The 27,452-nt window shown below is 44.0% G+C and overlaps 1 protein-coding gene across 2 annotated transcripts in view; it reads left to right on the top strand.

Annotated features, from left to right (window-relative positions):
• The first annotated feature begins 1,920 nt into the window (after window positions 1-1,920).
• ILF3 (interleukin enhancer binding factor 3) overlaps window positions 1,921-27,452 on the top strand; it is a 43,939-nt gene continuing 18,407 nt past the window's right edge. For both annotated transcript variants that reach the window (XM_068274367.1, XM_068274368.1), the window contains exons 1-17: window positions 1,921-2,061; window positions 13,264-13,335; window positions 13,417-13,646; window positions 14,069-14,249; window positions 14,334-14,481; window positions 15,779-15,870; window positions 16,330-16,425; window positions 17,529-17,640; window positions 17,913-18,010; window positions 18,122-18,233; window positions 18,319-18,429; window positions 21,408-21,598; window positions 21,832-21,972; window positions 22,058-22,195; window positions 24,732-24,917; window positions 24,996-25,137; window positions 25,813-25,878. In XM_068274367.1, coding sequence (XP_068130468.1) covers window positions 13,333-13,335; window positions 13,417-13,646; window positions 14,069-14,249; window positions 14,334-14,481; window positions 15,779-15,870; window positions 16,330-16,425; window positions 17,529-17,640; window positions 17,913-18,010; window positions 18,122-18,233; window positions 18,319-18,429; window positions 21,408-21,598; window positions 21,832-21,972; window positions 22,058-22,195; window positions 24,732-24,917; window positions 24,996-25,137; window positions 25,813-25,878 — 2,047 coding nt within the window. In that variant the 5' untranslated portion in view covers window positions 1,921-2,061; window positions 13,264-13,332. The remainder of the gene's footprint in view (window positions 2,062-13,263; window positions 13,336-13,416; window positions 13,647-14,068; window positions 14,250-14,333; window positions 14,482-15,778; window positions 15,871-16,329; window positions 16,426-17,528; window positions 17,641-17,912; window positions 18,011-18,121; window positions 18,234-18,318; window positions 18,430-21,407; window positions 21,599-21,831; window positions 21,973-22,057; window positions 22,196-24,731; window positions 24,918-24,995; window positions 25,138-25,812; window positions 25,879-27,452) is intronic.

Below are 27,452 nucleotides of genomic sequence, written 5' to 3'. Positions count from 1 at the left end.
ATTTTCCCGCGATCAGCGCGGAAAAATCACTGGACACTGCGGCGGGTTTGGAGCAATCGCGATTAGCGTGCTATGCACGCTAATCACGAACGCAAATCGCGGAACGCTCGTCGCCGGCAAACCGCTGCATGCAGCGCGGTTATCGCTAACCGCAACCGCGGCAGTGAGAACACTGCCACTCGCTACATTGTGTAGCGGTTCTTGCAGAACCGCTAGCGGTTTGCCGTGAGCGGGAATCGTGTGATTCCCGCTCAGGTGTGAATGGGGTCCTAAAGGTGGTTTTTTTTTTTTTTTTTTTTTTTTTTTTTTCCCAATAGAACTGCAGTCGAGAGGAAGAAAAAAATGCTACTTCTCATAGTTGTACGGTAACTAACGGCAGCTTGTGCGTTACTTCTGCGGTGCCCGGAGCACTTCTGTCACACCGCAAGCAATGTGGCATGTCTCATAGACTTTAATGGCTATTGCAGGGGAGAGTACCATGACAGTGTAAAAGGGGCCTAAAGGGTATCTGAGCTGAAAGGGAGAAGTTAGTCCTTAACTGGGGCTGCTTCCAGCCTCTAGTAGTCTGTCTCCTCACTCCAGTTCTGCTGCCCTGCTAACCTGCAAGATAACCGACCACACCTGTGGTTGGGGGGGGGGGGTCTGCACAGGTTTTTGATCGCACTCCTATAGTAGGGAGTGTTCTGTACTTGTGCAGTTCACCAAGACTAACGGCCTTTTCCCACTACCCTGCGATTTGATTCCGATTGCAAAACACAAGGTACTGATTGTGCTGCCATTTTGGTCCAAGCACAATAGTCATCCTGAGCTTTGGATGCAGTTGAGCTCCACTATACTGAGTATAGCTGCTCAACCGCAATGGTGGAAATTGAAACGCGATTGCATATCATAGTGGAAAAGAGCCCCTAAACTGTGCAAGCGAAGAATGCTCCCAGCCATGGGAACATGATCAAGAGAGGCAGGTAATTGAGGGGGACCCAGTGGACTAATGGCCAGTGGTGTAGCAATAGGGGGTGCAGAGGTAGCCACTGCATCGGGGCCCATTCCTCCAACAGTATTACTACTTTATTGGTCCTGTGCTAATCATTTCTATAATTTGAATAGTAGTGATCATTAAGCTCCCCCCCCCTTCTTGCACCTCAGACACTGGTTGTCCTTGATTGGTTTTGGTGCGCTGTATCAATTATGTATAGAGTGCTTGGGGGCTCCAATGCTAAACTTGCAGCAGGGCCCACAGCTTCTTAGCTACGCCAATGGCCATTCCCTGTAACTTGGTGCCCCACTAATTTGTAAGAAATGGAGACTCGGCGAGAAATGCTCAAATTGCACACCAGGCCCCTTGCATGTGGCTGCTGGGCTTTGGGTATGGTATTTGCTTTGGCTGCTGCCTACTCGTTCAGCTTTACTAAACCTATTCAGTTGGCAGCATAAGCAGCGTTTCCTGCAGGGTCCCTAATTTCTTACAAATTGGTGGCTGCTACCAAATTGCCACAAGCAGGAAGCAGCCGTGGTTCCCCCTCAAACACCGAATACTGGGGCTGAGATTACTTGCACCCACTTTCCTCCCTCATGGCCCCAACATTAATCTTATTGCCCTGTGGTAAAACTGGGTGGTAGTGAGAGAGGCTACGATAATAGCTGCACTATGCCCATTCCTACGTGTGTATTATCTCGTGTCCCATAATAAAGGACAACCCCCTCCCTCACACAATACTTCCTCTGAATCCCATTCATTGTTCCTGTTACACAAAACGCGACGCGGTCGCCATTTTGCTCCTCCCCATTGCGTCGCGCAGTTAACTATCTAATCGCATCTTGTGGGCGGTCCGCAATCCTCCTTGGCAACCAATGTGCGCCGCGTACGTCACGGATTACGGGCGTGTCCCACCGGCCGCTATATAAAGGTCTCCACACGGAGAGCGCGTTCTATCCCACCTTGCCGGGCGCTTCCATCCTTTCGCGCCAGCCTTGCGAGCCACGTGAGTGCGGACAGCCAATCACGCCCCAGGCCCTCTCGACTCCCTCGCCGAGTAGCTGCGCAGCCAGGCCGCACACCGCCGGGTAAGTGGTATCTCCTCAGCGCGCTCTGCCCGCTCTGTGCAGGGATGAGGCACGGCGGCTTCCCGCCATCTCATTGCTTCGGTTCTCACGCATGGGCCCGGCAGCACGCTCCGCCGCCATTTTCTTTTTCCCCCTTCATGCCGCCATTTTGTTTCCTTTGAGGCCGTGAAGCCCCCTCTGTGGATGATTCCTGTGCTGTAACTGGCCGCATGTGTCCGGCGTGGCGGCCTCGCTCATTGTCTGGCCCCCTCGCAGTAAGATGGCCGGCTACAGAGGAGGCGCGGGGCTTCCCGCCCCTCTCGCACGGGCTCCATCATGGCCTTTGTCCAGAGATGGGGAAGATGGCAGCGCTGCTTCTGCGGCTCTCTGCCGGGGACACAACGCTGACGGCTTTCAGCACTCTTTTGCTTCTCCATAGATCTGTTTACAGAAAGTGTGTAAAAAAAAAGATTATCAGTGATTTCTGAGCGCTGTACAGAGATGTTAGGTACACACTATACAATTTCATGTTAGATTTACGTGCCAGATAATTTCCAACAGGTTGGAGATTATATAACTATCTGCCTAGCAATTAGGGCCTTTTTCCACTACCCTGCGATTTGATTCTTATCGTGATCGCAAGGTACATTAAACTAATGGAAACTGCAGCAGCAATTTCATTAATGCTATCCGATTGCAATGCAGTTTTGGATGCAATTAATCTCTACTATACCGAGTATAGTAGCTCAATCACATGGTGGAAATTGAAACGCGATCACATTTCCATAGTGGAAAAGGGCCCTTTTCCACTAGCAATCGCAATCACAAACGCCAGCGATTGCGATTTTTCATTAATTCTGTTATGCGATTGTGATTTTCATTTGCATTGCACTATCATTGTAAAAATCGCTCCAGCAAGCGATTGCGATTAGCGATTTCCAAATCGAATCACTGTAGTGGAAAATACTTCTCATGATTTCTATGATAAAGTAACAACCCTAGCGATTTAAAAATCACTAGCAATTCAGCAATCACAATCGCTCTTGTGGAAAAGGGCCCTTAGCATTGTTCTACTCAGGAGATAAGCAGAAGACAATGCACCAGGGATAATGACTCTCTACCTGTACTAACAGAAAACTGTATGGTGTGTACTAGGCATAACATTCAGAGGTGCCAGGAAAAGTAGGAAATGGCTTTCAAACTGCTCAAACAAAATGCTACAATTAGTGATTTTTGTAGTGGGTTCCAGGCTTTCCAGATAGTGTGAAAGAGATGATCTGAGTGCTGTACAGACACACATAGGGTACACAATGCAGACAATGGTATACACAGGAAATACAGTGGATATCCTGAATAGTAGACTCCAAGGGGCAGGAGAAGTAGTTTACTATATAAGAATTGGTTATACATTGTATATTTATGCAGATACATTTGCTGAGGACTGAGTTTACTCTGATATTCTACTGTATCAGTTTTGGTAGACATAATTGTGATTTATGGTGACAAAGGTGTTCAATGAATCATTGTATGCGATCACTATTGGTCTAGTATCTTTTTAGATGGCTGACCCTGTTTTGTATTCACTGCTGTAAACCATATACAGTCTTGACAATAACTCCCTCAGGGACTCACTATTTAATCCCCCTACCATACCCATCTCCATTGTAGTCTAGGGTTTAAGCGCAAGCTAGTTCACTTAAAGGGATACTGTAGGGGGGTCGGGGGAAAATGAGTTGAACTTACCCGGGGCTTCTAATGGTCCCCCGCAGACATCCTGTGTTGGCGCAGCCACTCCCCAATGCTCTGGTCCCGCCTCCAGTTCACTTCTGGAATTTCTGACTTTAAAGTCAGAAAACCACTGCGCCTGCATTGCTGTGTCCTTGTTCCCGCTGATGTCACCAGAAGTGTACTGCGCAGACACAGACCATACTGGGCCTGCGCTGTGCGCTTTTGGTGACATCAGCGGGATCGAGGACATGGCAACGCAGGCGCAGTGGTTTTCTGACTTTAAAGTCAGAAATTCAAGAAGTGAACTGGAGGCGGGGCCAGAGCATCGGTGAGTGGCTGCGCCAACACAGGATGTCTGCGGGGGACAATTAGAAACCCCGGGTAAGTTCAACTCATTTTCCCCCGACCCCCCCCCCCTACAGTATCCCTTTAACTGCATGTTTGGGTTGAAGGAAACCAGAGTACCTGGAGGAAACCCACGCAAGCTGGGGAAGCACAGTGCTTTGATTTTTTTTTTTTTTTTTTTTTTTTTTTTCAGTGATAATAGATGTGCTGTAAAAGTAGCGATCACTCTTGTTTCCTTTTATTTGTAGTGGTAAAGTTAGCTTATCATAGTTTCTATTTGCCATAAAACTGTCCAGGCTTACCATGTAAATACATGGTGGCAAAGTGGCCAACTTATTTGCGTAGGTGGGGTCTCAGGTTCTGTTCATGTGATGAATGTTGGTTTCAGCACATGAAAGGGTGCACTGTGTTGGGACCTAGTGTGTTTGCATAATTATAGCGTGCTGCTGCACATAACACATGCGTTTAAAGTTTTAGCTTAGTTAAAGGGAAGGTCCGCGCAGGACAAAAAAAATGTACTTGGGGGCTTCTTCCAGCTCCTTGCAGTTGGTCGGTGCCCTCGCCACAGCTCCTCTCCCTCCCAGTGTCCAGCGGTGAAGCCGAACTCGCCAGGTCGGTTTCTGTGCGCTCCACGGCGGAGGGTCACGTGGTGTAGGGACATCATCGGGTCTCTACTGTGCAGGCGCAGAACTCCTGCGCAGTAGACCAGATGACGACGTCACTTACACCATGTGACCCGCACCGTGGAGTGCACATGAAGCCGACCTGGCGAGGTCGGCTGGGCACCGGGAGGGAGAGGAGCTGTGGCGAGGGCACTGATCAACTGCCAGGAGCTGGAAGAAGCCCCCAAGTGCATTTTTTTTTTTTTTTTTTTTTTTTTTTTTTTTTTTTTTTGGTCCTGCGCAGACCTTCCCTTTTACAGAGACACTGAAGCGAAAAAAAATGATAGTGAATTGGTTGTGTACTATGAATAATTACTAGAAGATTAGCAGCAAAGAAAATAATCTCATACTTTTATTTTCAGGTATATAGTGTTTTTTCTAACATTGCATCATTCTATAATATGTGCAGATTACACAACACTCAGCTTTCAAAATGAGTCTTTCAGAGCAGTCTGTGAAGTAAGCAGGCCATACACTGGCCCGATTTGCGCCCGTTTCGACAGCAGATTCGATCACTGGGATCGAATCTGCTGCCAATCGTTCACGCTACATGCCGAATTTCGATCCATTTCGTCCGATCCCGTCTGCCGTGCGGAAAATAACCGTCGATCGCCCGCAGTTAAAGAGGGCATCGCTAGCGGCGTTCGAGTGCCCGACCGACGCAATAGAGCCCGCATACATTACCTGCTCCGCCGGCGCGACTGCAGTCTACCGGTCACCGCTGCTCTGTCTGCGCTCTGGTCTCCAGGTCCGGCATGCCTCACTTCTTCTAGCAAGGCAGGAAGTTTAAACAGTAGAGGGCGCTCTACTGTTTAAACTTCCTGCCGGGCTAGAAGAAGTGAGGCATGCCGGACCTGGAGACCAGAGCGCAGACAGAGCAGCGGTGACCGGTAGACTGCAGTCGCGCCGGCGGAGCAGGTAATGTATGCGGGCGGGCGGGGGCAGCAGCAGCAGTACCACCACAACAGATTGTGAACGGTTTCAGGCTGAAATCGGTTCACTGTAAAGGTAGCCATACGATCCCTCTCTGATCAGATTCAATCAGAGAGGGATCTATCTGTTGGTCGAATCTGATGGCAAATCGACCAGTGTATGGCCACCTGTAATGACCACTCCTCTAGCAGAGAAAAAGTAAACAGTTCACTTACAGTTGAGATAATAAAAGTCAGATAACAGCCTTCTCCACGACTAATGCTGGGAATACACGGTTCGTTTTTGCCTTCGTTTAAACCTTCGTTTCGATTGTGCCTTTTGTCCTTTTCGATCCCGAAATAATCGGTCATACGGTTAATATCACCACCCACGGTTTCGTTTTTTTTTTTCGATTCTGATGGTTTCGTTTTTCCAATGGTTGAAGGCTGCAAAGAAACGAAACGAAAATCCCTTTTTACAGGGACGGACTAGCATAAACTAATATATAATCGATCTGAACAGCCATCAAGCCTACCAATGGCTCGATTAGATGGATAAAGAGAGATAATATCAAACATGTTCGATCACTAGTCGTTCGTTTTTGGGGTCTATTAATCGAAACTATAATGAGATTATGACTATTTTCACATACGTTTTCAACACTCGATTCGTTTACCGAACGAATCGAAGGTTTAAACTAAGGCAAAAACGAACCGTGTATTCCCAGCATTACTTAGTCGGAGAGCTAAATGGCTTGTTTGCATAGAGATCACAACTGGAGTTTCTCAACTCTTCTGTACTGGAAACAATATTAGACTTATGTCTCTGCTGCTAATGTTTTATTTCTTAGCTGTACTACACATACAAATCATAATATATATATTTTTTTCGGCTTCAGTGTCTCTTTAAATGCTTGTTTCATGTTGAGCATCATGAATTGGCACTCGTGCTTTATAGGCATTGCAAGATTATGCAATCAATCATGAATGGTGTTTGAGCAGGTTGTGTGTTGGCGTCCTTTTTGCCATATGTATTTATAAAGTGCCAACATGTTACACAGCACTGAATGTCATGCACACTAATATTTTTGTCTTCAAAAACCTAAGCAGTTATATTTTGCATAGGAGTCCTTCAGTTAATTGTCTCCTTGTGGTTCTGGTTTGTAATGATATGCATTTTTAGGCTTTTTAAATGTACCTGAGATGGGAATGCAAAGGGAAAAATGATTTACATACCTGGGGCTTCCTCCAGGCTGCGAATGTGACTGGACAGCAGCCAGGACACTCATGCGCTATTGCCCCTGGATCGAAGGACTTTCTGTGGCCAATTGCTGTAGAACCAGGAGGCAGAGTATGGCAAGTGTGATAAGTCTGGGGGAAGCTCCAGGGTGTCATTTGATACCCCCCCCCCCCCCATCTCAGGTTCTCTTACCCTGGTGCACACATTCAATTTTGGCCACTCTGCTACCAATTATACCACCTTCATGTAGTACAAGAGCTTGTATATAGTGTTCATAGTATTCACGATGTGCTGCCCGTCATACTACATAGAGGTGGTAAAATTGGTCAGTGACTGGCCAATCCTAATTGGATGTGTGCCAGACTTTACACAGTAGGGAGTAATGCTGGCTGAAAATTCTAAGCTTGATGCCCATTGCATACATTCGCCAAGTAACTGTATGACTGTCAACTATCGATTTGAAACATTAGGTTGCCAGTGGGATGTTGCAGTGTGACTTTATGCATCTTAAAGGACAACTGAAGTGAGAAATGTATGGAGGGCGCCATACTTTTTTTTTTTTTTTTTTTTTTTTTTTTTTTAATTTTTTATTCAATACCAGCACAGCAGTATCCCATCTCGCTGCATGCAGTGCGTTATTGAATTGACAGAAGTCATGAAGCATACTTTTGACTGTATGCCACCTAGGTAAATCAGGTTTGCTGTCCTTGAAAACTTAAAGTGGATCCGAGATGAACTTTTACTCATTGCATAATTGTGGTGTTACTTTCCTATGGTTTATAGGGCATTCCTCAAGCCAAATTTTGTTTTTACTACTTGAATTCCCTATAAACTAAACAAGCCACGCCCACAGGTTTTCAGAGAGCCAAGGCACTTTCAGACAGTAGCAAGGGCTCATGGGAGCTCAGTCTGGACAGGAGGGAGGGGGAGGTATTACTAGCCAGACATTTCAGAGGCAGATAGGAGGGGGATTAGGTTTTTTTGCTCAAGATGCAGATAAGCCTGCCTCTGTGCAATGTTTACAAACATGGCTGCTGTCATTGTATCACAGAAATAATCATATTCTATTAACGTTGTTTGCTGTGTATACTATCTAACTTTAGATAAGATATATAGACAAGTTACTTGCTATAGTTTTTCATCTCTGATCCACTTTACCATTTAAAACCTTACATCCCAGACTAACTACAAAACACTAAGGTGAATGGCCAGCTTAAAGGGAAGGTTCACGCAGGAGCTGTAAAAAATAGAAATAAAAATCCACTTACCTGGGGCTTCCTCCAGCCCGTGGCAGGCAGGAGGTGCCCTCGCCGCCGCTCCCGGTGGTCTCCGGTGGTGATCCTGGCCAGGCCGGCTGCCAGGTCGGGCTGCTCCTGCGCTCCAAGTTGCGTGTCACTTGTGCGCGCTGACGTCATCCGACGTCCTCAGGGCTGTACTGCGCAGGCGCAGAACTTCTGCGCCTGCGCAGTACAGCCCGGAGGACGTCGGATGACGTCAGCGCGCACAAGTGACACGCAACTTGGAGCGCAGGAGCAGCCCGAACTGGCAGCCGGCCTGGCCAGGTCGGGATCACCACCGGGAGCCTACGGAGCGGCGGCGAGGGCACCTCCTGCCTGCCACGGGCTGGAGGAAGCCCCAGGTAAGTGAATTTTGATTTCTATTTTTTTACAGCTCCTGCGTGAACCTTCCCTTTAATGTGCATCCGAGATGAATTTTTAGTCATTGCATAATTGTGTTCCTTTCCTATTTATATAGCATTCCTCAAGACAATTTTTTTTTTTTTTTTTGTTAACCCTCTGGGGGATAATTCCGAGCTGAGCTTGGGGTAAGCCGCCACAGAGGATTTCTCAGGCCCTGGTGGGCCGATTTGCATATTTTTTTTGGGGGGGGGGGGGTTGCACGCATCTAGTACTTTGCTAGCTGCGTGTATATACCGCCGTCGCTCTGTGCTGATTCGCCGTGCCGCACCCCCCCCCCCAAGACCCCGTGCGCAGCCTGGCCAATCAGTGCCAGGCAGCGCTGAGGGGTGGATCGGGATTCCCTCTTGACGTCACGACGTCGACGTCATCCCGATTGTCGCCATAGCGACGGGGAAGCCAAATGGGAAATCCCGTTCTGAACGGGATTTCCTGTTTGCTTTGATTGCCGGAGGCGATCGGAGGGGGTGGGGGGATGCCACTGCACAGCCGCTATCATGTAGCTAGTGCTAGGCTAGCTACATGATTAAAAAAACAAACAAATTTTAAAAAAATGTGCTGCGCCGCCCCCTGGCGATATTATTGTATCGCCCAGAGGGTTAATACACACATTCCCTAAACTAAACAAGCCTTGCACACAGGTTTTCAGAAAGCCAAGGCATTTTCAGACAGTAGCAAGGACTCATGGGAGCTCAGTCTGGGCATGAGGGGGAGGTGTTACTAGCCAAACATTTCAGAGGCAGAGGGGAGTGTGGGAATAAGGTTTTTTTTGTTTGTTTTTTTTCACAGGCTGAGTGTAAACATTACAAACAGGCAAGCTTATTTGACCAAACATGGCTGCTGTCATTGTATTACAGGAATAAATGATCATATTGAAGCTGTTTGCAGCTAGATTTGCTGTGTATACTATCTAAACTTTAGATAAGATGTATAGACAAGTTACTTGTTAGTCTTTTTTTTTTTTTTCATCTCGGATCCGCTTTAACAAAAACTGCGCAAACCCCCCCCCCCCCCCCAATTTAGTGCTGCTGTGCAGTATCTAGCCTTATACACATTTCCAAACATCACTCTGCAGGCCATTAACATGTGCAGGAAATCTGCTCTGTTTGGTTCTGAGGTGGCCTAACTTGACAGGCAGTCCATTGGGCCAAAATGCGGGGATCTCGTCCTACAAAGTAAGTCAACCCCTTATGTTTGTGTAGGTTAGGTGCTGGGGAGTGTGGCAGGGTATGTTGGCAAATGAAGAGGGAATAGTGCATTTATGATTGGGAGTCCGGATCATCTGCTTGTGCACACGATTTTGGTGCTGCGGTAATCTTGCTGAGTAATGAGCATGGAGGTTGCATGTTGTGGCTTGATCAGTGTCCTATAACTGCTAGTGTGCTCCTGTACTCCCAAGTATAAATAGCCTTTTAAACTGTTCTTCTGCCACCATTGGCTTGTAATGTGCCAGGGCTTTGGCTGGTTATCAGCTAAGCTATTGTGGATTTTTCTATTTATAGCACTTAAGTCACAGCTTACAAAAGAAATTTTAAGGATTCGCGTATTCAAAATGAACCGCAACAGGTGTGGATGATCTTAATGGCAGGAAATTGTTGTCTGTATTGGATCATATGGTAATTGCATGTCGGGCATCTGATATGGTGTGGTGTGGGGGTGGTTAAAGTATTGCAGCCTGAGGTAGTTGCCATCTGTTTGTTTTTTCATCTCAGTAACTGAGGCTTGACAGTTGTGGAAGGTTCTTTGACACCAGGGTTTTTGCTGTGGTAAAGCCCCCATCAGTCAGATGTAGTCGGTGAGCTTGATGAGCTAGACCTAAGTGATTATGTAGTCATTTAAAGCCTAGTTCTAGTATGCAAAGCTGATGTGACTGATTTTTCCTTTAGGCCCTGTTTCCACTAGGGTGCCGCATCAGTTTCTGAATCAGACATGCAGAATAACCAAGCAGCTCAAGGTGACCCAAACCACTAGGAATGTATAAAACAAGACCAAAAAGCCCTCCTAAGCAAATGCTTGGTGAAATTTGCCTTCTTAAAACAAAAGGAAATTTCCAACAATTCAGCTATAAGTGAACATTTGTGGTTACCCACAACGCACCACTACTGAATATGCAAATTATCCCTTTTCACCCTGGCAAGCATCCTGAACTGCTGGTGTATAGCAAGCATATAGCTTTAAATATTACACAACCACATCAGACATGCACACTGGCTGTTGTCAAGCTGCATCTGAGTCACTGTACAGGCCATGCACTGCTACAGGGATTGTGATGCTGTAAACTGCAGCATGCCATTCAAATCTTACCTGCATGTGATTCGTAGTCTGGATGAGCAGTTTTTCTCTGCAACTCACATCCATGGAAATGCTGCTTATTGCAGTAGTAAAAACATGCCTTTATCATTGGCCATTCAGAGAAATAGCTGACTTGCTTTCTCAAGCACTCAATTTTGCTGCAACTGGTTTGTAAGTTATCAAGACTGTAGCTTCACTACAGGCTAGTGATTTTGTGTGAAATATTCAATAGACTGGCACTCTTCAAAGCACTGGGAAGCACTGGCAATTGGGAAGAAAGACAGGACTGCTGTAGTCATATCAAGGATGTCATTTTTTTCAAAGAACATTGTTTTGCGTGTGATCTTTTCCTTGTGTTTATAGCAATTTTCTGAGCACCTAGACGCACTGTGCTTTTCTGAGAGCTTTTAAAAAACCCTCCCACTGACTAGCATTAAAATCATGATCGCTGTAAAAATATTGTTTTTTCACTGTTTTAACCAGTTCACCCCCAAGGGTTTTTATCCTAACGGACCAGAGCAATTTTCAGTTGTCAGCGCTCCTCCCTTTTATTCCCTAATAACTTTATTACTAATCACAAGAAAATGATCTATACCTCGTTTTTTTTCGCCACCAATTAGGCTTTCTGTGGATAGTACATTTTGCTAATTATTTTTTTATTCTAAATGCATTTTAATGAGAAAAACAGAAAAAAAAGAAAAATCATTATTTCTCAGTGTTCAGCCTTTATAGTTTTAAAATTAAACATTCTCCTGTGGATAAAACAAACACGTTTTATTTGCCCAGTGGTCCCGATAATTAAACCGTTTAGATTATGTCCCTACCACAATGTATGGCGACAGTATATTATTTTGAAATATAAGTGGTTATTTTTCTGTTTGTTCTGGCCATAATTACAAGCCCCTATGTAATAAATTAAAATTAATTTTCCCCCATAAAATATAGAATAAAAAAAGCTGAGTCCCTAAGGCAACTATTTATTTTTTAAGCTGATTTTTTTTTTTACAAGTGTTTTTTTTGGGGGGGGGGGGGGGAGGGTTGGAAGTGTAATTTTATTAATGTGTATATACTTGAAAATGTATTTTGTAGGTGTAATATACTTTTTGGCCACAAGATGGCGCTAGTGAACACTCATAGGACGTGTTCAGTTTTTTTTTTTTTTTTTTTTTTTTTTTTTTTTTTTTTTTTTTTTTACACTTTATTAAACTGTTACATTTCCTGTTTATGTGAATGGACGTAGCCGCTGTTCGCGGTCACGTCCATTCACTCCAGGCACTGCGATTGGGTAGAGGACTGTTCGGTCCTCTTCCCCAATCACCCAGCACGGGATCCCGACGGTAATGGCGGCGGACACACGGCGGTAGCAGCGGCGGGAATGCGCGACGTATTAAAACGTCATGTTGCTGTTAATAGCGGTAAGCATGACGTTTTAATACGTTGGGATGGCGGTAAATGGTTAATGTAAGTCAATGCTCTTCAAAAGGCTCTCAAAGCGCTGATTGCGTGTCACGGATTCCATACTTGGGGCCTCCTTGAGGCTACCTGTGCCTTGCTGTCTCCTTGAAATGCTTCTGTCACCCACAATACTGCCCAAAAGCCTGGCGCTATCGCAGGTGCAAGGCACTGCCAGGGACAGGAGTGTGTGGGTCATCTCAGGGTTTTCTTTAAAGTGGATCCGAGATGAACTTTTACTCATTGCATAATTGTGTTCCTTCCCTATATTTTTTTTTTTTTTTTTTTTTTTATAGGGCATTCCTCAAGCCAAATACTTTTTTGTTTTAATACTCTAATTCCCTATAAACTAAATAAACAAAGTCCACAGGTTTTCAGAGAGCCTTGGCAGTAGCAAGGGCTCATGGGAGCTCAGCCTGGCAAGGAGGAGGTGGTGTTACTAGCCATTGATTTCAGAGGCAGAGGGGAGGAGGGGGGGATTAGTGTGTTTTTTTTTTTTTTTGTTTTTGTTTTTCACAGGCTTAGTGATCAAGATACAGATAAGCCTGCTTCTGTGTAATGTTTACGAGCAACATGGCTGCTGTCATTGTATCACAGGAAGAAATAATCGTTTTCTATTAAAGCTGTTTGCAGCTAGATTTGCTGTGTAAACTATCTAAACTTTAGATAAGATATACTTGTTATAGTTAGTTTTTCATCTCGGATCCGCTTTAAGGATCAGTAGTGAAGTTGTGTGCAGGGTTTTTGTTTTGTTAGTACCATCCTACTCAAAGCAAATCCAGAAGCTAGCAGGATGAGGCTGATGTGGCCCTTATTCACTGTTACACTGGACTGTTTAATTTTTTTTTGTTTTTTTTTTTGTAAGCTTTTCTAATGTGTTAAATTTTACTTTTCAGATCTGCTCGCCCCCTGGGAAGAGGATTGTATTAACTTTCTTTTGCCTAATATCAAGTGAAGCTTTAACAATGGTGAGTTAAGAATCTAATTTTTTTTTTTTTTTTTTTCTCCTGCTGGAGATATTTAGCCTAACTGCCTTTTTAAATTTTCAGCGTCCGATGCGCATATTCCTGAATGATGACCGCCATGTTATGGCAAAACATGCCGTGGTGTACCCAACGCAAGAAGAGCTTGAGGCTGTCCAGAACATGGTGTCACACACTGAAAGGGCCCTGAAAGCAGTGTCTGATTGGATTGACCAGCAAGAGAAGGTTCTTTCAGGAGATGCTCCACAGCCAGAAGTAGTAGAGACACCTGAGGAAAATGAAGAGGGAAAGGACGGGTATGTACCTGCAGTAGTTTAATAAAAGATTAGCAGGAAGATGCTTGCTACAGGTAGGGATCTCCTGGATGTCTTGTGCCTGTTTAGTCTGAAATGGCACTTTCATTTTATGGTCTGACGTACAAAACTTATAACTACCTCCCTGGCCTGTTCCACCTGTGGCCTGAAGCTTCTGTTATGTATTCCTGGTCTCCCTGCTGGACAAATGTCAGAGTTTTTTTTCTATCGCTCTTTCAAGGAGAACCAGGCAGGTTAGCTTTTGTTTGGCAAGACTATCAGACAACCCCCCCTGAAGGTTTTTAACCCTGCTCTTCCTAGTTATAAATCTTAGTTTCACTTTTTCAGGTAATGATTTGGTATCTTTAGTAACCCTGTATCTAGCCATTTGGTTTGATTTCTTGACTTGTTTGCTCCCCATTTAGTGAAGCCAAGACCGGAGAGGGCTCCACCAGGACACTTCGTGGTGTTATGAGGGTTGGCCTTGTTGCTAAGGGACTTCTCTTGAAAGGCGATTTGGACCTGGAACTGGTTCTTCTCTGCAAGGACAAGCCCACAATATCCCTTCTGAGGAAGGTGGCCGATAACCTTGTTGTGCAGTTTGCGGTAAGTTTTAGCCCTTGTGTACTATAGCGCTGATTAGTGATGTATGCATTTACATACAATTGACTATTTTGTTTTGGCTTGCAGACGGTCTCTGAAGAGAAGTATGAGGTCACCCCCAATATCAGAGAAGCCACCATTATAATTAAAAATGCTAAAGAGCCACAACTCACTCTTAACATTCGCCTGACATCCACGCTAGTCCGGGAAGAGGTGGAGAAGCTGAGCGCTGGAGGTACGGAAGGTGGAAAACGGCTGACTAGTAACACCCTCCCCAGACCCCCTATACCCTTCCCCACACCCCATCTCCTCCACCCTATTGCTTGTCCCTCTATTTTAACTTTTTTCCCCAGCAACTATTTGTAGGCTAGCAAATAACCTGTTTGCTCCCGAATGTTTGATTTGTCATCACACAATTGGCCTTGGCTAATCAATATATACTGTAATACCCTGCCTTTCTTGGCTTTGATGCCATCTCTGTAAGTTAAGTTACTGGCCCCACCTGTGGATATTAGCCACGTCATACAGTGTCACAGGGGCCTTCTACTATGAGTTTGACAACTGCAGGCTGCTGCAATGCTGTATTACGTGTTACAGATGGCAAGGTGTATATCTTTTTGCATGTATTTGATGTCAGGCAGTGTGTGTTGCAGCAAGAGAGACAAGCCCTGTCCTTATTTGGAAAGGGACTAGTCAGCATGTGAAGTTACCAGGCAGCGGTGAAATGTTTTGGATAAAGTTAGACTGGCTTTCAAACCACAATTTTGTGAAAATTAAAGATGCTAAATTCTTTTCTCCTGATCCAGGTACCTGTAGATAGGCTAGCCTTATCTAAAACCCTGGACTTGTGACATGGTCTTGCTGCAGCATAGACGCGACCTGTTGTGCTTCTTTGAATATCTCTTTATTGCAATATTCTGACATCTGATCTCGTATCAAGACTTCTAGTTTGTCGCTTTTAGGGACGCTGGACCTTTGACCAACAGGACTCACTCTGTCATGGGCTGTGGCCAGGGCAGTCGAGCTGGGTGGAAGGTTTAGTGCAGAAGTTGTAGATTGAGCTGATAGTTGCAGTTATTCTGTTTTATGCCTCTTTTATTTATTTATTTTGTTTGTGGGTCACTTGTTACTTTTAAAGCAGCATTCTGTCATCCTGCCTAACTTTGCGTAGAAAATTTTTAGCTGAAAGAGCCGAAGAACATTTTATCCTTGAGTCTGACTTTTTATTTGTGCTATTAAATCTAATGTTCCGATGGCTTTACATGCAGACTGCTGCTTTATAGTACAGTATAGATGACTGTATAACGCATATTCACCAGGTGTTTAAGTCTTGTTTTGTTTCTGGGTGATGGGAGGGGTGACTATATATCTGTACTGTAGTTGTTGTTTTTAGAGCAGTTTAGCAGATTCCAGGGTATAAAGTGAGTGGTAGTACAAGAAGCCCCACTGCCCTCTGGAAGCTGCCTCATCCCCTGTCCACCTGACAGAAACCCCTTGGTCAAACCGTGCCTTGTCTTCTTATCCATGAATAGAAACGCTATCAGTCAGCGATCCTCCGGACGTTCTGGACAGGCACAAATGCCTTGCTGCATTGGCGTCACTCCGACACGCCAAGTGGTTCCAGGTTTGCATTTTATTATTTCTGTCTTAAAAGTAGTAAATGCCATATTTTTTTTGTAAATTTTTTGTTTTCTGTTTTTGTTTTATCTACTTTAACTTAATGCTGTTCATGTTTTCTATAAGTTTTTAATTTTAATAAGACTAAAGAGCAGTAGCAGTGCTGATCTGGCTCCTGTCACGCTCTCAGGCAGCTGATGATGCACATTTTCAAAAATACACCTTTTTTTAATAAAAGGTGACTTTTATGCTTTAGTTCATAGTTGCTGCTTTGTTTTAAGAGTAATCATGCCTCTGCTCTACAGTAATTAATATCACGTAAGGCTTATCCTTAAACATAGTCCATATTTTTACCCTTGACAAAGTAGCACTACAAAATGTGGCTTCGATTTCTTTTTTTTTTTTTTTTTTTTCTGGCTTGTGTTTGTCTGTCATTGAAAACTAACATCTCTTTCGCTTGTCTCAGGCTAGGGCTAATGGTCTCAAGTCCTGTGTTGTCGTCATTCGTGTCCTAAGGGACCTCTGCACTCGTGTGCCAACATGGGAACCCCTTAGAGGATGGGTGAGTAATCATGTTAGGGTTCTTCAGCTTTCCAATACTGACTAGAATGGACTGCAGACCTAAGGGTAAATGTAGCAAAACGGCACAAAATGGATTTTCCACACATGTGATCAGACCCTAAATAATTGGCAGTGGGCACTTATAACCATCCAGATAGCTTCTTACTGCCTGGCCTTTTTGATGTTCACACTGCATTTTGAATGTGATATTGGCATAAATTAAAATTCTTAGACACTTCAAAGGATATCTGAGGATTACAATTAAAGAAAAATCCACTTGAGGGTTCCTCCAGCCCCTGTCAGCCGTCCGGTGCCCTCACCGCAGCTCCGCTGCCTGCCGCTGGCCCGGAGTCCCCTCCGGTACCAGAGGCCTGCTTGCGTTCCAGTGTGAGTCTCATATTCGCGCTGACGTCATCCGGACGGTACTGCGCAGTAGCTCTGTGCCTGCGGGGAACAGTCCAATTGACGTCAGTGAGCCGCATCCTGGAGTACATGCCGGCTTCTCCACTGGAGGGGACCAGGAGCTGCGATGAGGGCACAGGACCGCTGCCAGGGGTTGTAGGACCTGCCCTTTAACCAAGGATTAAACTTCATCCATCAGTAGCCCCCCCCCCTTTTTTTTTTTTTTTTTTTTTTTTTTTTTTTCCATGAGAAATCTTTACCTTTTCTCTAATAGTCAGGGGCGTCTGTATGACATAGTGGTGAAACGTCTCCTGCATTGTGGGAAATAACAACTGTTTCCAACTGCCAAGCAACCAGTATCTCTGCATCTGTAGATTGATAGAAAAAAAAAACTTTTAGCCTATTGCATTGTAAGAGGTAGTGGTAATAGATTTTTGCTGTCCTTTCATGTCTGCCAGTAGTAAAGATTACATACAGGCTGATTTGGGATCAAACAATTTAAGAAATCAATAATTTCTTTATCTTTACTGGTCACATGTTCAATTTCCATATTGTATAGACACATCATGCCTACAGGCTGGTCTGCTTAGGATGACATTTGAACATTGCAGTATACTGGCAAGCACAAACTACCAATTCCTTTTGTCATTTTTTTTTTTTATATATACATTTTATTGATTTTATTTTTTTCCCCTATTGCAGCCTCTTGAGTTGCTCTGCGAGAAGGCTATTGGTACAGCAAATAGACCCATGGGAGCTGGTGAAGCTTTCAGAAGAGTCCTTGAATGCCTAAGCTCTGGAATCCTAATGCCAGGTATCTTAGTACATGGTTTCCTTTCAGTGCTTCTAATATACAGTATTACATGTTAAAAGTGTGGGTTTTTTTTGTTGGTCTTCTGCAATGTTAGTTTATATTACATGCCAGCCATGTTGTTGGGACAAGCTCTGCCTAGGTGGGCTATTCACTATAGTAACAGTCGTATTGGAACAGTCTGAGCTGTTCGTATAATTCACGGCTCGTGCATGTTCATTCACTGTATTGAACCATGTTAAGCTCATTGCAATAATGGCTTACTTGAATTGCAGATGGTCCTGGCCTCTACGATCCATGTGAGAAAGAAGCCACCGATGCCCTTAGTCATCTTGAAAGACAACAGCGTGAAGACATTACTCACAGTGCACAGGTATGATGCTGGAATCTTTGGCCAGACTTTCTTCAAAAATCCTAAGGGAATGTTGAGTTCTCTTGTAGTTTACTTATAGACCTCAGATTTTAACTTGTCTTGTTTCTACAGCATGCTCTCCGACTGGCAGCATTTGGGCAACTGCATAAAGTATTAGGCATGGACCCTCTGCCCTCAAAAATCGTCAAGAAGCCTAGAACTGATCCACCAATTGATTACACAGGTATACATTTGTGCCATAGGCTCTTATGTAAGGGTTCAGTTTTTCCTGTCACTGTGCTTACACTTTTTGTTTGTTCATTTTACAGTCCAGATTCCTCCTAGCACCACCTATGTTATGCCAGCCCTGAAACGGCCCATTGAGGAGGACGGAGAAGACAAGTCGCCAAGTAAGAAGAAAAAGAAGATTCAGAAGAAAGGTATTTGAAGGGTGTTAGGCAGGGCGTTACAAGTGTCCCAAAGCACACTTCCTACCACCTGTGTTGTCAGGCTGGTCTGCTGGCTTCATGGCCAGTGGTGGTAAGGAAACTGGTATGTTGGACATTAACAGCAGCCTATGAGTGAAGCAGCTAGGTGAGGTGGTCAATATACTAATTTTGAGGTGATGCAAACTATCTGTACAGCTTGGAAATGGACTAGTAAAATGCAGCAGTTGATTTTGAACCATTCCCCTAGCTGCATAAAATTTTGCATAAGCTCAAAATTGGCATCTCCTTTTACAATTTGTAACTATGGTCCACATCGCTGGAGGAAAAACAAATGGCCTTCGGTCCTGTGTCTATAAAATGTTGCTGTGCACCCAGACAGCCATCTGTTTTTTTTTTTTGTTTTTTTTTTAAACTGTGCTCTGGCTGATACTGTGTTATGAGCAGAAAAGTAGCAAAAACTTGCTATTCAGGTCCACTTTAAGGGCTTGTGTGTACATGAACACTTGCACAGGACAGAAGGAAAACCTAGAGAAATGCACCCTGTATGTATTGAGAAATGTGTGTCTAATCGCACATTATAATCTTATCTTCCCGTGTCACTTGACTGCCATGGCAGATGAGGCCATTTGAAAGCACAGGTTGACAATATTCATGAATCGGGAAGTAACAGTGCAGATTTTTAGGATTTGTATCGGATTTTTTTTTTTTTTTTTTGTGTAGAGGTTATGCTGTTGCATAGCTTAGAGCAGAGGACGTTCTGAGTTCGGGTCTGCTAGAAGGTGGCCATGATTGGCATGAGGACACTAGCGATAGTCAACCTATAGCTTACAACTTTCTACTTAAAGAGTAACTCCAGTGAAGATTCTATGCTGGGCATACACTGCAGCGGCAAGTCCTTATCCATCGAGCCGCTGATTGCTCGATTGATGATATCCGTCAGGTCCAATGACCTGCCGGATAGATTTGCTGCTCGATCCCCCGCCGGTGGACACTAGCGGGGAATCGAACAGGCGTGATAAGGCATGCCGGCAGGGACGAGCGGGAATCGATCCAGCGGCTAATCAGCCGCCGAATCGACCTGTGTATGCCCAGCATTACTGTTGGCTGGTGATGTAGCTGCTGCATGGTTTTTGGCAGTTGTAAACAGCTATTTCCCACAATGCGATAAGGTTCACAGACAGGAAACTGCCAAAAGTTTGAACTTTTCTTGTGGGAGGGGTTTCACCACAGTCAGTCATACAGCGCTCCCTGATGGTCTATTTGTGAAAAGGAATAGATATCTTATGTTATGCTGGGCATACACTGTGTCGAGGGATGCTTATCAATCGCGCCTGATGGCTCAACTGATATCAGACGTGTCCGATCACTGCGGCGGGTCGATACCGCACTCGTTCCCCGCGGGCGGACAATGGTACATACGAAACGCTGATAAGGAAGGGGCCAAGCGGGGATCAATTCGCGTGGTGACGCGCCAGTATTGAGCCGCTGGCTCGATACGGCACAAACTTATAGTGTATGCCCAGCATAAAAGGGTATCCGCTACTGATTGGGATAAAGTTCAGTTTTTGGTCTGAGTTTCTCTTTAAATGTGTACTTTCTTTCTGCAACTTTAAAGTTGCTTTGTCAGTTATTACTGATGGAAGGGTGTGATACCTCTAAACCATGCGACTTCATTATTCATTAGGTCATTAGAGCTGTGCAGTTTGCCATCTGAACCTTTTTTTTTTTTTTTTTTTTTTTTTTTTTTTTTTTTTTTTTTTTTTTTTTTTGCTAGTTTTGCATGGCTGTTTTTTCTGTATGGCAGTCAAACTGGTAACTGCTTTAAAGTAAACCAGAAACCTATGAAATTGAAACGATACTTTTCTGGGACTTCCTCCAGCCCCATAAACACTCCGTCCTCATGCGGTCTGGCGTTCAGCCGTGGTAATAAGCTGTTGTGTCAGTCCGGGTCTACTGTGCATGCGCGGAAGGTGCGCAGAAGACCCAGACTGATGCAACTGAGCCTATTACCAGGGCTGAACGGCGAGGGACTCGAATGTTTATGGTACTGGAGGAAGCCTGGGTAAGTATAGTTTCTTACCGTTTCATAATCTTTGGTTTACTTTAAAGGAATTGTCCAGGCAAAATTTAACTTACCTGGGGCTTCTACCAGCCCCATGCAGCCATCCTGTGCCCTTGTAGTCGCTCACTGCTGCTCCAGTCCCCTGCTGGCAGCTAGTTTAGTTTTTTGCCGACCTCGGAGGTCAGGGGCTGCATTGCGTACATTTTTATGCATTCCCGCTAGTGCAGGAACATTAACATACATTTTTTTACGCGTTAGTGGTGCAACCTGTAAATTTTTACGCATTGCTATACTAACATGTAAAAAATGTATGTTATGCTCCTGCACTAGCGGGAATGCGTAAAAATGTATGCACTGCGGCCCCCGACCTCTGAGGTCGGCAAAAAACTAAACTAGCTGCCAGTGGGGGGACTGGAGCAACAGTGAGTGACTACAAGGGCACAGGATGGCTGCATGGGCCTGGTAGAAGCCCCAGGTAAGTAACTATTTTTGCCTGGACAATTCCTTTTTTAAAAGATCCAATTGACAATGCCATTTAGGACCGACTGGGCCTACAGTGTTTGTTTTTCTGGAAGCTACAATCTTTTACTACAAACTGTACCATTGGGCACCTTCATGGATTTTAAAGCTTTTAGATTGTATTTTAGTGGTCTTCAGAATGATCAGCGATTACAACTGGTTCTCAACTAAGCACCAAGGATATGATCCCTCGCTCTCCTTTGCAATCCACTTGCTGCCAGGCACCATGCTTTGCATGGCTGAAGTTGGCCTTGTTTTTGGGGGCAGAGGAAAGCTGTCCTGCCTGGAGTTTGTTTTTGTGTCCAGTTTGTGCAGCTATTTGACTTTAAACTAAGTGACTTGTAGAAATTATATATACTGAGCTAATGATTGCTTTAATCCTCTGCAGACGAACCTCCTCAAGCCATGAATGCCCTAATGAAACTGAACCAGCTGAAGCCAGGCCTCCAGTACAAATTGATATCCCAGACTGGACCTGTCCACGCACCCATCTTTACTATGTCCGTGGAAGTCGATGAAAAGACATTTGAAGCTTCTGGGCCCTCAAAGAAAACTGCCAAGCTTCATGTTGCCGTTAAGGTGAGTTTTTTTTTTATATATATATATATATATATATATATATATATATATATATATATATATATATATATATATATATATATATATATATATATATATATATATATATATATATATATATATATATATATATATATATATATATATATATATATATATATATATAGAGTAGTGAATTGCAGCTTTGTTCCGCCTATGTCAGTTTCAGAATACTTAGTATTTGTAATGTGCAGGTTTTGCAAGACATGGGCATTCCTACTGGAATGGAAGAAAAGGAGGAGGCAGTTGAAGAAATGGAGCAGAAGCCTATGGTACAGACTCCAGCTCAGCCAGAGGCTAGCCAGGGAGAAGCCGGGGCTGCTGGAGACCAGGAGGTAAGGCCTTACACTGAATCTGAGGGATGAATGGGGGTCTTCACTGCTTTGGGTAACAACCTGTCACTCTTGCTTTTTTTAATAGAGTGCAAAGCAGCAGGGACCAATCCTCACAAAGCATGGAAAGAACCCAGTCATGGAACTGAATGAGAAGAGGCGTGGTCTGAAATATGAGCTTATATCTGAAACTGGAGGCAGTCATGATAAGCGATTTATTATGGAGGTATGAATCATCAAAAACTGTTTTTATTAATAGAACAGTTAAACAACCAGATACTTTGATGTGACATGGGTACAAAATAGACATACAGTGCAAGCAAGTTAGCTGGAAACGTAGTGGCTCTCCAATGTGGAGAACACAAGATCACAAAGGAAAAAGAAACCTGTCCAATATTACAGTGGACCTGAACTCAGAACATCCTATCTGCTCTTAAAGATACACAACAGTATAATGACCTTTAAACAAAAGGTCGACATTACTTATGGTAATGTCTTTTCCAGAAGTCAGGACAGCACACCTTGAGACTTTTCTCCCCTCCTCCTCCTATGGACAGGAAGCTAAAGCTGGCCACTAACGGTCCAATTTCTAGTGAAAAATCGTTCGAGCGATCAGAAATTCTGATCGGACGAAAAATCGTTCACTACACCATCAACTTACCAATCATTGCTTCCTATCTATCACGACCACCAAGAAAATCCAAATTTTCGTTCGACAAATTCATTCGGGCGACATTTTTTTCACTCGTTCATAATCGATTGTGTCCACCAATGGAGATTATTTACAACCAATCCGATCAGAATTTCTGATCGCTCGAACGATTTTTCGCTAGAAATTGGACAGTTAGTGGCCAGCTTAAGACACACATTTGCATAACTAGCAGGCTGCCAGTATAAGACATCCACAGAAGTTGCTCTGTTAATAATATAAAAGAGGGCTCTGACACTAAATGATGATCAAAAGTTTTAATCCTAAACCACAGAAGTGGGTCGTAGGGGTGCTGTCATTCTGACTCCTGGAAAAATTACAAGTCATTTTGGTATTTCCCAGGGTGACTCAGGACAGCACCCTTCCTTGAAATGATAAACCAGATATGCTCTAGGGTGGGACAATAGCTTGCAAAACTGAGGTACTTCTGTGGATGTCAACTTATACTGGCTGCCTGCTTGTTATGCAACTTTGTATCTTTTTAGCTTCCTGTCCATGGTGGGAGATGAGGTTCTCTCAAGGGGGGGTGCTGTCCTGGGGAAAAACATTTTTGTTACAGCTGATACAAATCCTAAAATCTGCATGGTTTCTACTTCCTGATTCATGAAAGCAGCCATAGGGTTAACATCCTGTGCTTTGAAATGGTCAGGTATGAGCTTCGGATGGGTTTCATTCGGAATTCATCAGGATGATTAATACACCTGAGCAGGTGGGTGAGAGTTAAACTTGCCCATCTACTTTAATCTGTTCCAAGCTTGTCAGGTGACTATGCTTCTTCCTTCAACCTGGAAGGAGGAAGTGCGGTAGTCACGTCAATGCAGCGTGGGACGGATTAAAGCAGAAGGCAGCTGGGTAAGTAACTCTCCCTCACCCACCCGCTCAGGTGCATGGAACCCATTCGGAATTCATCCGAGGCTCATCCCTGGAAATGATCTTATCTGCCATGGCAGTCATGTGACATGGGAGAGATCAAACTACAACTTCTGATTATACACAGATGATAAACTGTCAATGCATACAGGGTGCATTTCTGGTTTTTCTTTCTGTCCTGTGCAAGAATTCGAGTCTACTGTTACTAATTAATCATCACGGCTCTCATCCCCTTAAGCACTTTCTGATCACTGATTGGCTCATAGTGATCAGGCGGTTAAGATCCAATGAAAACTGCTCCTGACCAATGAACAGAGCCCAGCTGTCTCTAGAGAGCTGAGTTCTCTGCCAGCAGCAATGTGCAATTGTGTCCTGTGCACAGGAGCAGTTGAAACTATGCAGTGTATTTTTAATCAACCACTTTTTTCTCTAGAAACCACAATCCTAGAGATATATTGAACCTTAAGATCTGGATCCACACAATCATGGGTAGACTTATTTCCCCCAAATCTTAAATGTACCTGGGCATTCCCAATATGGAATTCCTACGCCTCCTTATTCACATGGCAAGTATGGGGAGCCTGATCAAGTTGCCATAACTGCAGGGTTTGTTTCCTAGCTTTAAACAAAGGTTCCATAACTGCAGTTTTAACATGCTCAGACACACTGCCATCAAAGGAACCCAACATGCAAGCTATAATTTTTCTAGGAATTGTAATTTAGCCTGTACATTGACTTTAGAGTACTGGCCCAGTATTGCCAAAGCTTGGGGCAGTTAATGGCATGTGACTCAAATCCCCATGGTTTTTGTTTTGGTCCCCCCCCCCTCTAGGGCAGTCAGGTGCAGGCTAGCCTGGTTTGGTGTAACTGAGAATTTTTGGGTTGTTTGCCAAAATTAAGGGGTACCACCAGGAGAATCTGTCCTTCCGAAAGCTCATGAATTTCTTTCCTGGAATTTTTTTTTTTTTTGAGAAACTTCTCGGGTAATCGAGCTGCATACTATAAAAGGCAGAGAATAGTCCTCCTCTTCTAGAGGCCTGTATCAGAATATTTAAAAACTGGGTAGGGGGGCATATCAAAGAGTAGATGTACTCAAAATGTAGGGAGCGGCATACATTTATGATTTGAATTTGCGAACTGCTGTAGAAACCCCCTATTCTGACTACAGTTATTTATCCTGTAGGTTGAGGTGGACAATACGAAATTCCAAGGCTCTGGTTCTAACAAGAAAGTTGCCAAGGCACATGCTGCCCTTGCTGCTTTGGAAAAGCTTTTCCCTGACTACAACACATACGCAGAGGCCCCTAAGAAGAAGAGACCCCCAATGATGCCCAGAGGTGGCCCAAGAGGTGGAAAAACTGGTTATGAGGTACTTTGAGCCCTTAATTTTGTTTGTCTCGTTTAACTACACCTTTCCCATACTCATGAAAATGTGATTGTTCTACAGCATAATCAAGGATTCGGCATGTACAATGAGGCTCCTCCTCCACCACCACAAGGCATGCGTGGACGTGGTGGCAGAGGAGGCGGTGGCATGAACCGTGGCAGAGGACGGGGTCGTGGCTTTGGAGGTGGCTATGGGAACTCAGGTAAAGGCATTGCTGCTCTCCCATCAGTTGGCTGCAAGTGACTTTTCTATATCATGGAGAACAGGTAGAATTGGTCTGTGTGATCAAATCTGCTGGTAAAATTTGATGCTTGTATGGCAAATTAAAGTTCATGATTTCTGCTTAAGTTCTTATTCCAGTGAAAAGGGCTGTCCACTGCCACTTTAAAGAGGAACTCCAGTGAAAATGAAGTGCTTCATTTTTACAATTATGTACAAATGATTTAGTCAGTGTTTGCCCATTGTAAAATCATTTAAATCCCTGATTTTACATTCTGACATTTATTACATGGTGACATTTTACTGTTGGCAGGTGATGTAGCTGCTGCATGCTTTTTTGGCAGTTGGAAACAGCTGTAAATGGCTAATTTCCCACAATGCAACAAGGTTTACAGACAGGAAACTGCCAGGAGTACCACGGTCCTCAGTTTCTTGTGGGAGGAGTTTCACCACCATATCAGTCATACAGCGCCCCTGATGGTCTGTTTGTGAAAAGGAATAGATTTCTCATGTAAAATGGGGTACCAGCTACTGATTGGGATAAAGTTCAATTCTTGGTCGGGAGTTTCTCTTTAATGAGAATTGTTTGGCAGGCAAAGCCCTGTGTAGTGGTTGCTGGAAAAGAGGCACTTCTGAAAGTGTTGTTTTCCCTCTGCAGGTAGCTATGGAGGCTATGGTGGAAACTATGGTGGAAACTACCAGGCTTCAGCCACAGCTGGATACAGTAAGTGAATTTTATTACACATTTTCAGGACAGTTTTCTTACTGCACTATGATCATGTACTACAGATGCCTTGAGCACAAAGCTTGTGTAGTGTGCATTGAAGAGAGGAAAACCAACTGCATTTCAATTCTGATATTACATTCCCTGTTGTAAGGATTATAGGATCTCTTAAAATGTCAGTGCTGGTTTCTTCTAGAAAGACCCTTCTATGTGGAGAATTGTTGGAACTGATTATTTTATGCAGCCTTAATACCATAGTTATAGATATCAAAGTTTTTTTGGCTTCACTTTTCAAATGAGATTGTCTGAAGACCTTTACGACTTTAATACAATTAATCCTATTCCTGAGCCAGATGGATGCTTCATAGCGGTCGCCGCCTTTTTTTCAAAAGGGTAATGGTGTTTGACACATCTTTGTAGTGACCATATTGTGGCTAGTGATTTATTTTTATTTTTTTTATTTTTTTCCCTCGATATATTTTTAAAACTTCTAGTGCCTTTCCCTAACACGCCTGCTGTAGTCAGTAAAGGCAGTGCAAATAACTGACCCAGGATGCTTTGCTTCAATATAGCCACCTCCTTTTTATTTTCAATGAGGACAGGAATCCTTCTGGAAAGGCCACTTTGTATAGCACCAAAGCTCCTCTTGTTGCCCAGAAACTGGACGTGTTACTGCACTTTATTACAGCAATTGTTTAATATTGCTGCATCAAACTGTTTTTTCCCTCTGCGCGTTGTTGGCTGTAATGGCTTCAGCTTGCAAAGTGAAACCAGTTTAAGGCATGAACTGGCTAAAATCTTCCTGCTTTCTCTGAGATTGTGCTGGCAGTTAAAAATGTACGTGGGTAGACCTAAAGGTAAACATTTGTAGGTGCATATGGACGTTACTCTATGGTTGAAAATTTTAAATGCTTCAGGTGACTGCAAATGTACTTCCATATGCATCTTCATGTGTCCTCTTGCCTGAGGCTGCCACTACGTTCTCAGAATGGAGCAGTCTGTATTTTAGTTGGCCTTATAACTTGTACCTGTTGCCTGTACACAGTGAAGGCAGTGGTCATGTGACGCTTGGTGGTGTCAATTTACTTAATTTCTCCCAAGCATTTTATGACTGCCTCCCCTGTCTATAGGATATGTGTACATGTGAAGGATGGTTCCACCCAAATCTAACAACTTTGTTCTGTATGGAGGCCAGCTACGGACCTCTTAAATGGCACTCCTGCTTCACTTCAGCTTGATGCTGGTTGATACTTCTATGAAGTTGTCAGTCATCACTTGAATTTGACTGGTCTGACACACAAGTTGTATCAACGGCTGGATTTCAGTGGTCTCTGAGCTGGAGCTATTGAGTGTGCTGTTGCTTTTTTCCCTGCATACAGAGCAGTCTCGCTAGCTTTGGGTGGTATTCCTCAATAGAATTTGAGTAATAATGTGCGTTAATTCTGTCAATCATCTTTTACATTTCTCTGCTTTGGTTAAGCCTTGTGAGGACATATTGACTCACAGCTCTAAATTGTTAACTTTAGCCAATTCTCCTCTTTCCCTGTCACCACGAGAAGGTCCTCAACAAAGCT

This window comes from Hyperolius riggenbachi, chromosome 3 (assembly GCF_040937935.1).
Source record: "Hyperolius riggenbachi isolate aHypRig1 chromosome 3, aHypRig1.pri, whole genome shotgun sequence".
Classification (NCBI taxonomy): domain Eukaryota; kingdom Metazoa; phylum Chordata; class Amphibia; order Anura; family Hyperoliidae; genus Hyperolius; species Hyperolius riggenbachi.
Note: the sequence above shows the minus strand (reverse complement) of the source record. Positions and strands in the feature narration are given on the sequence as shown.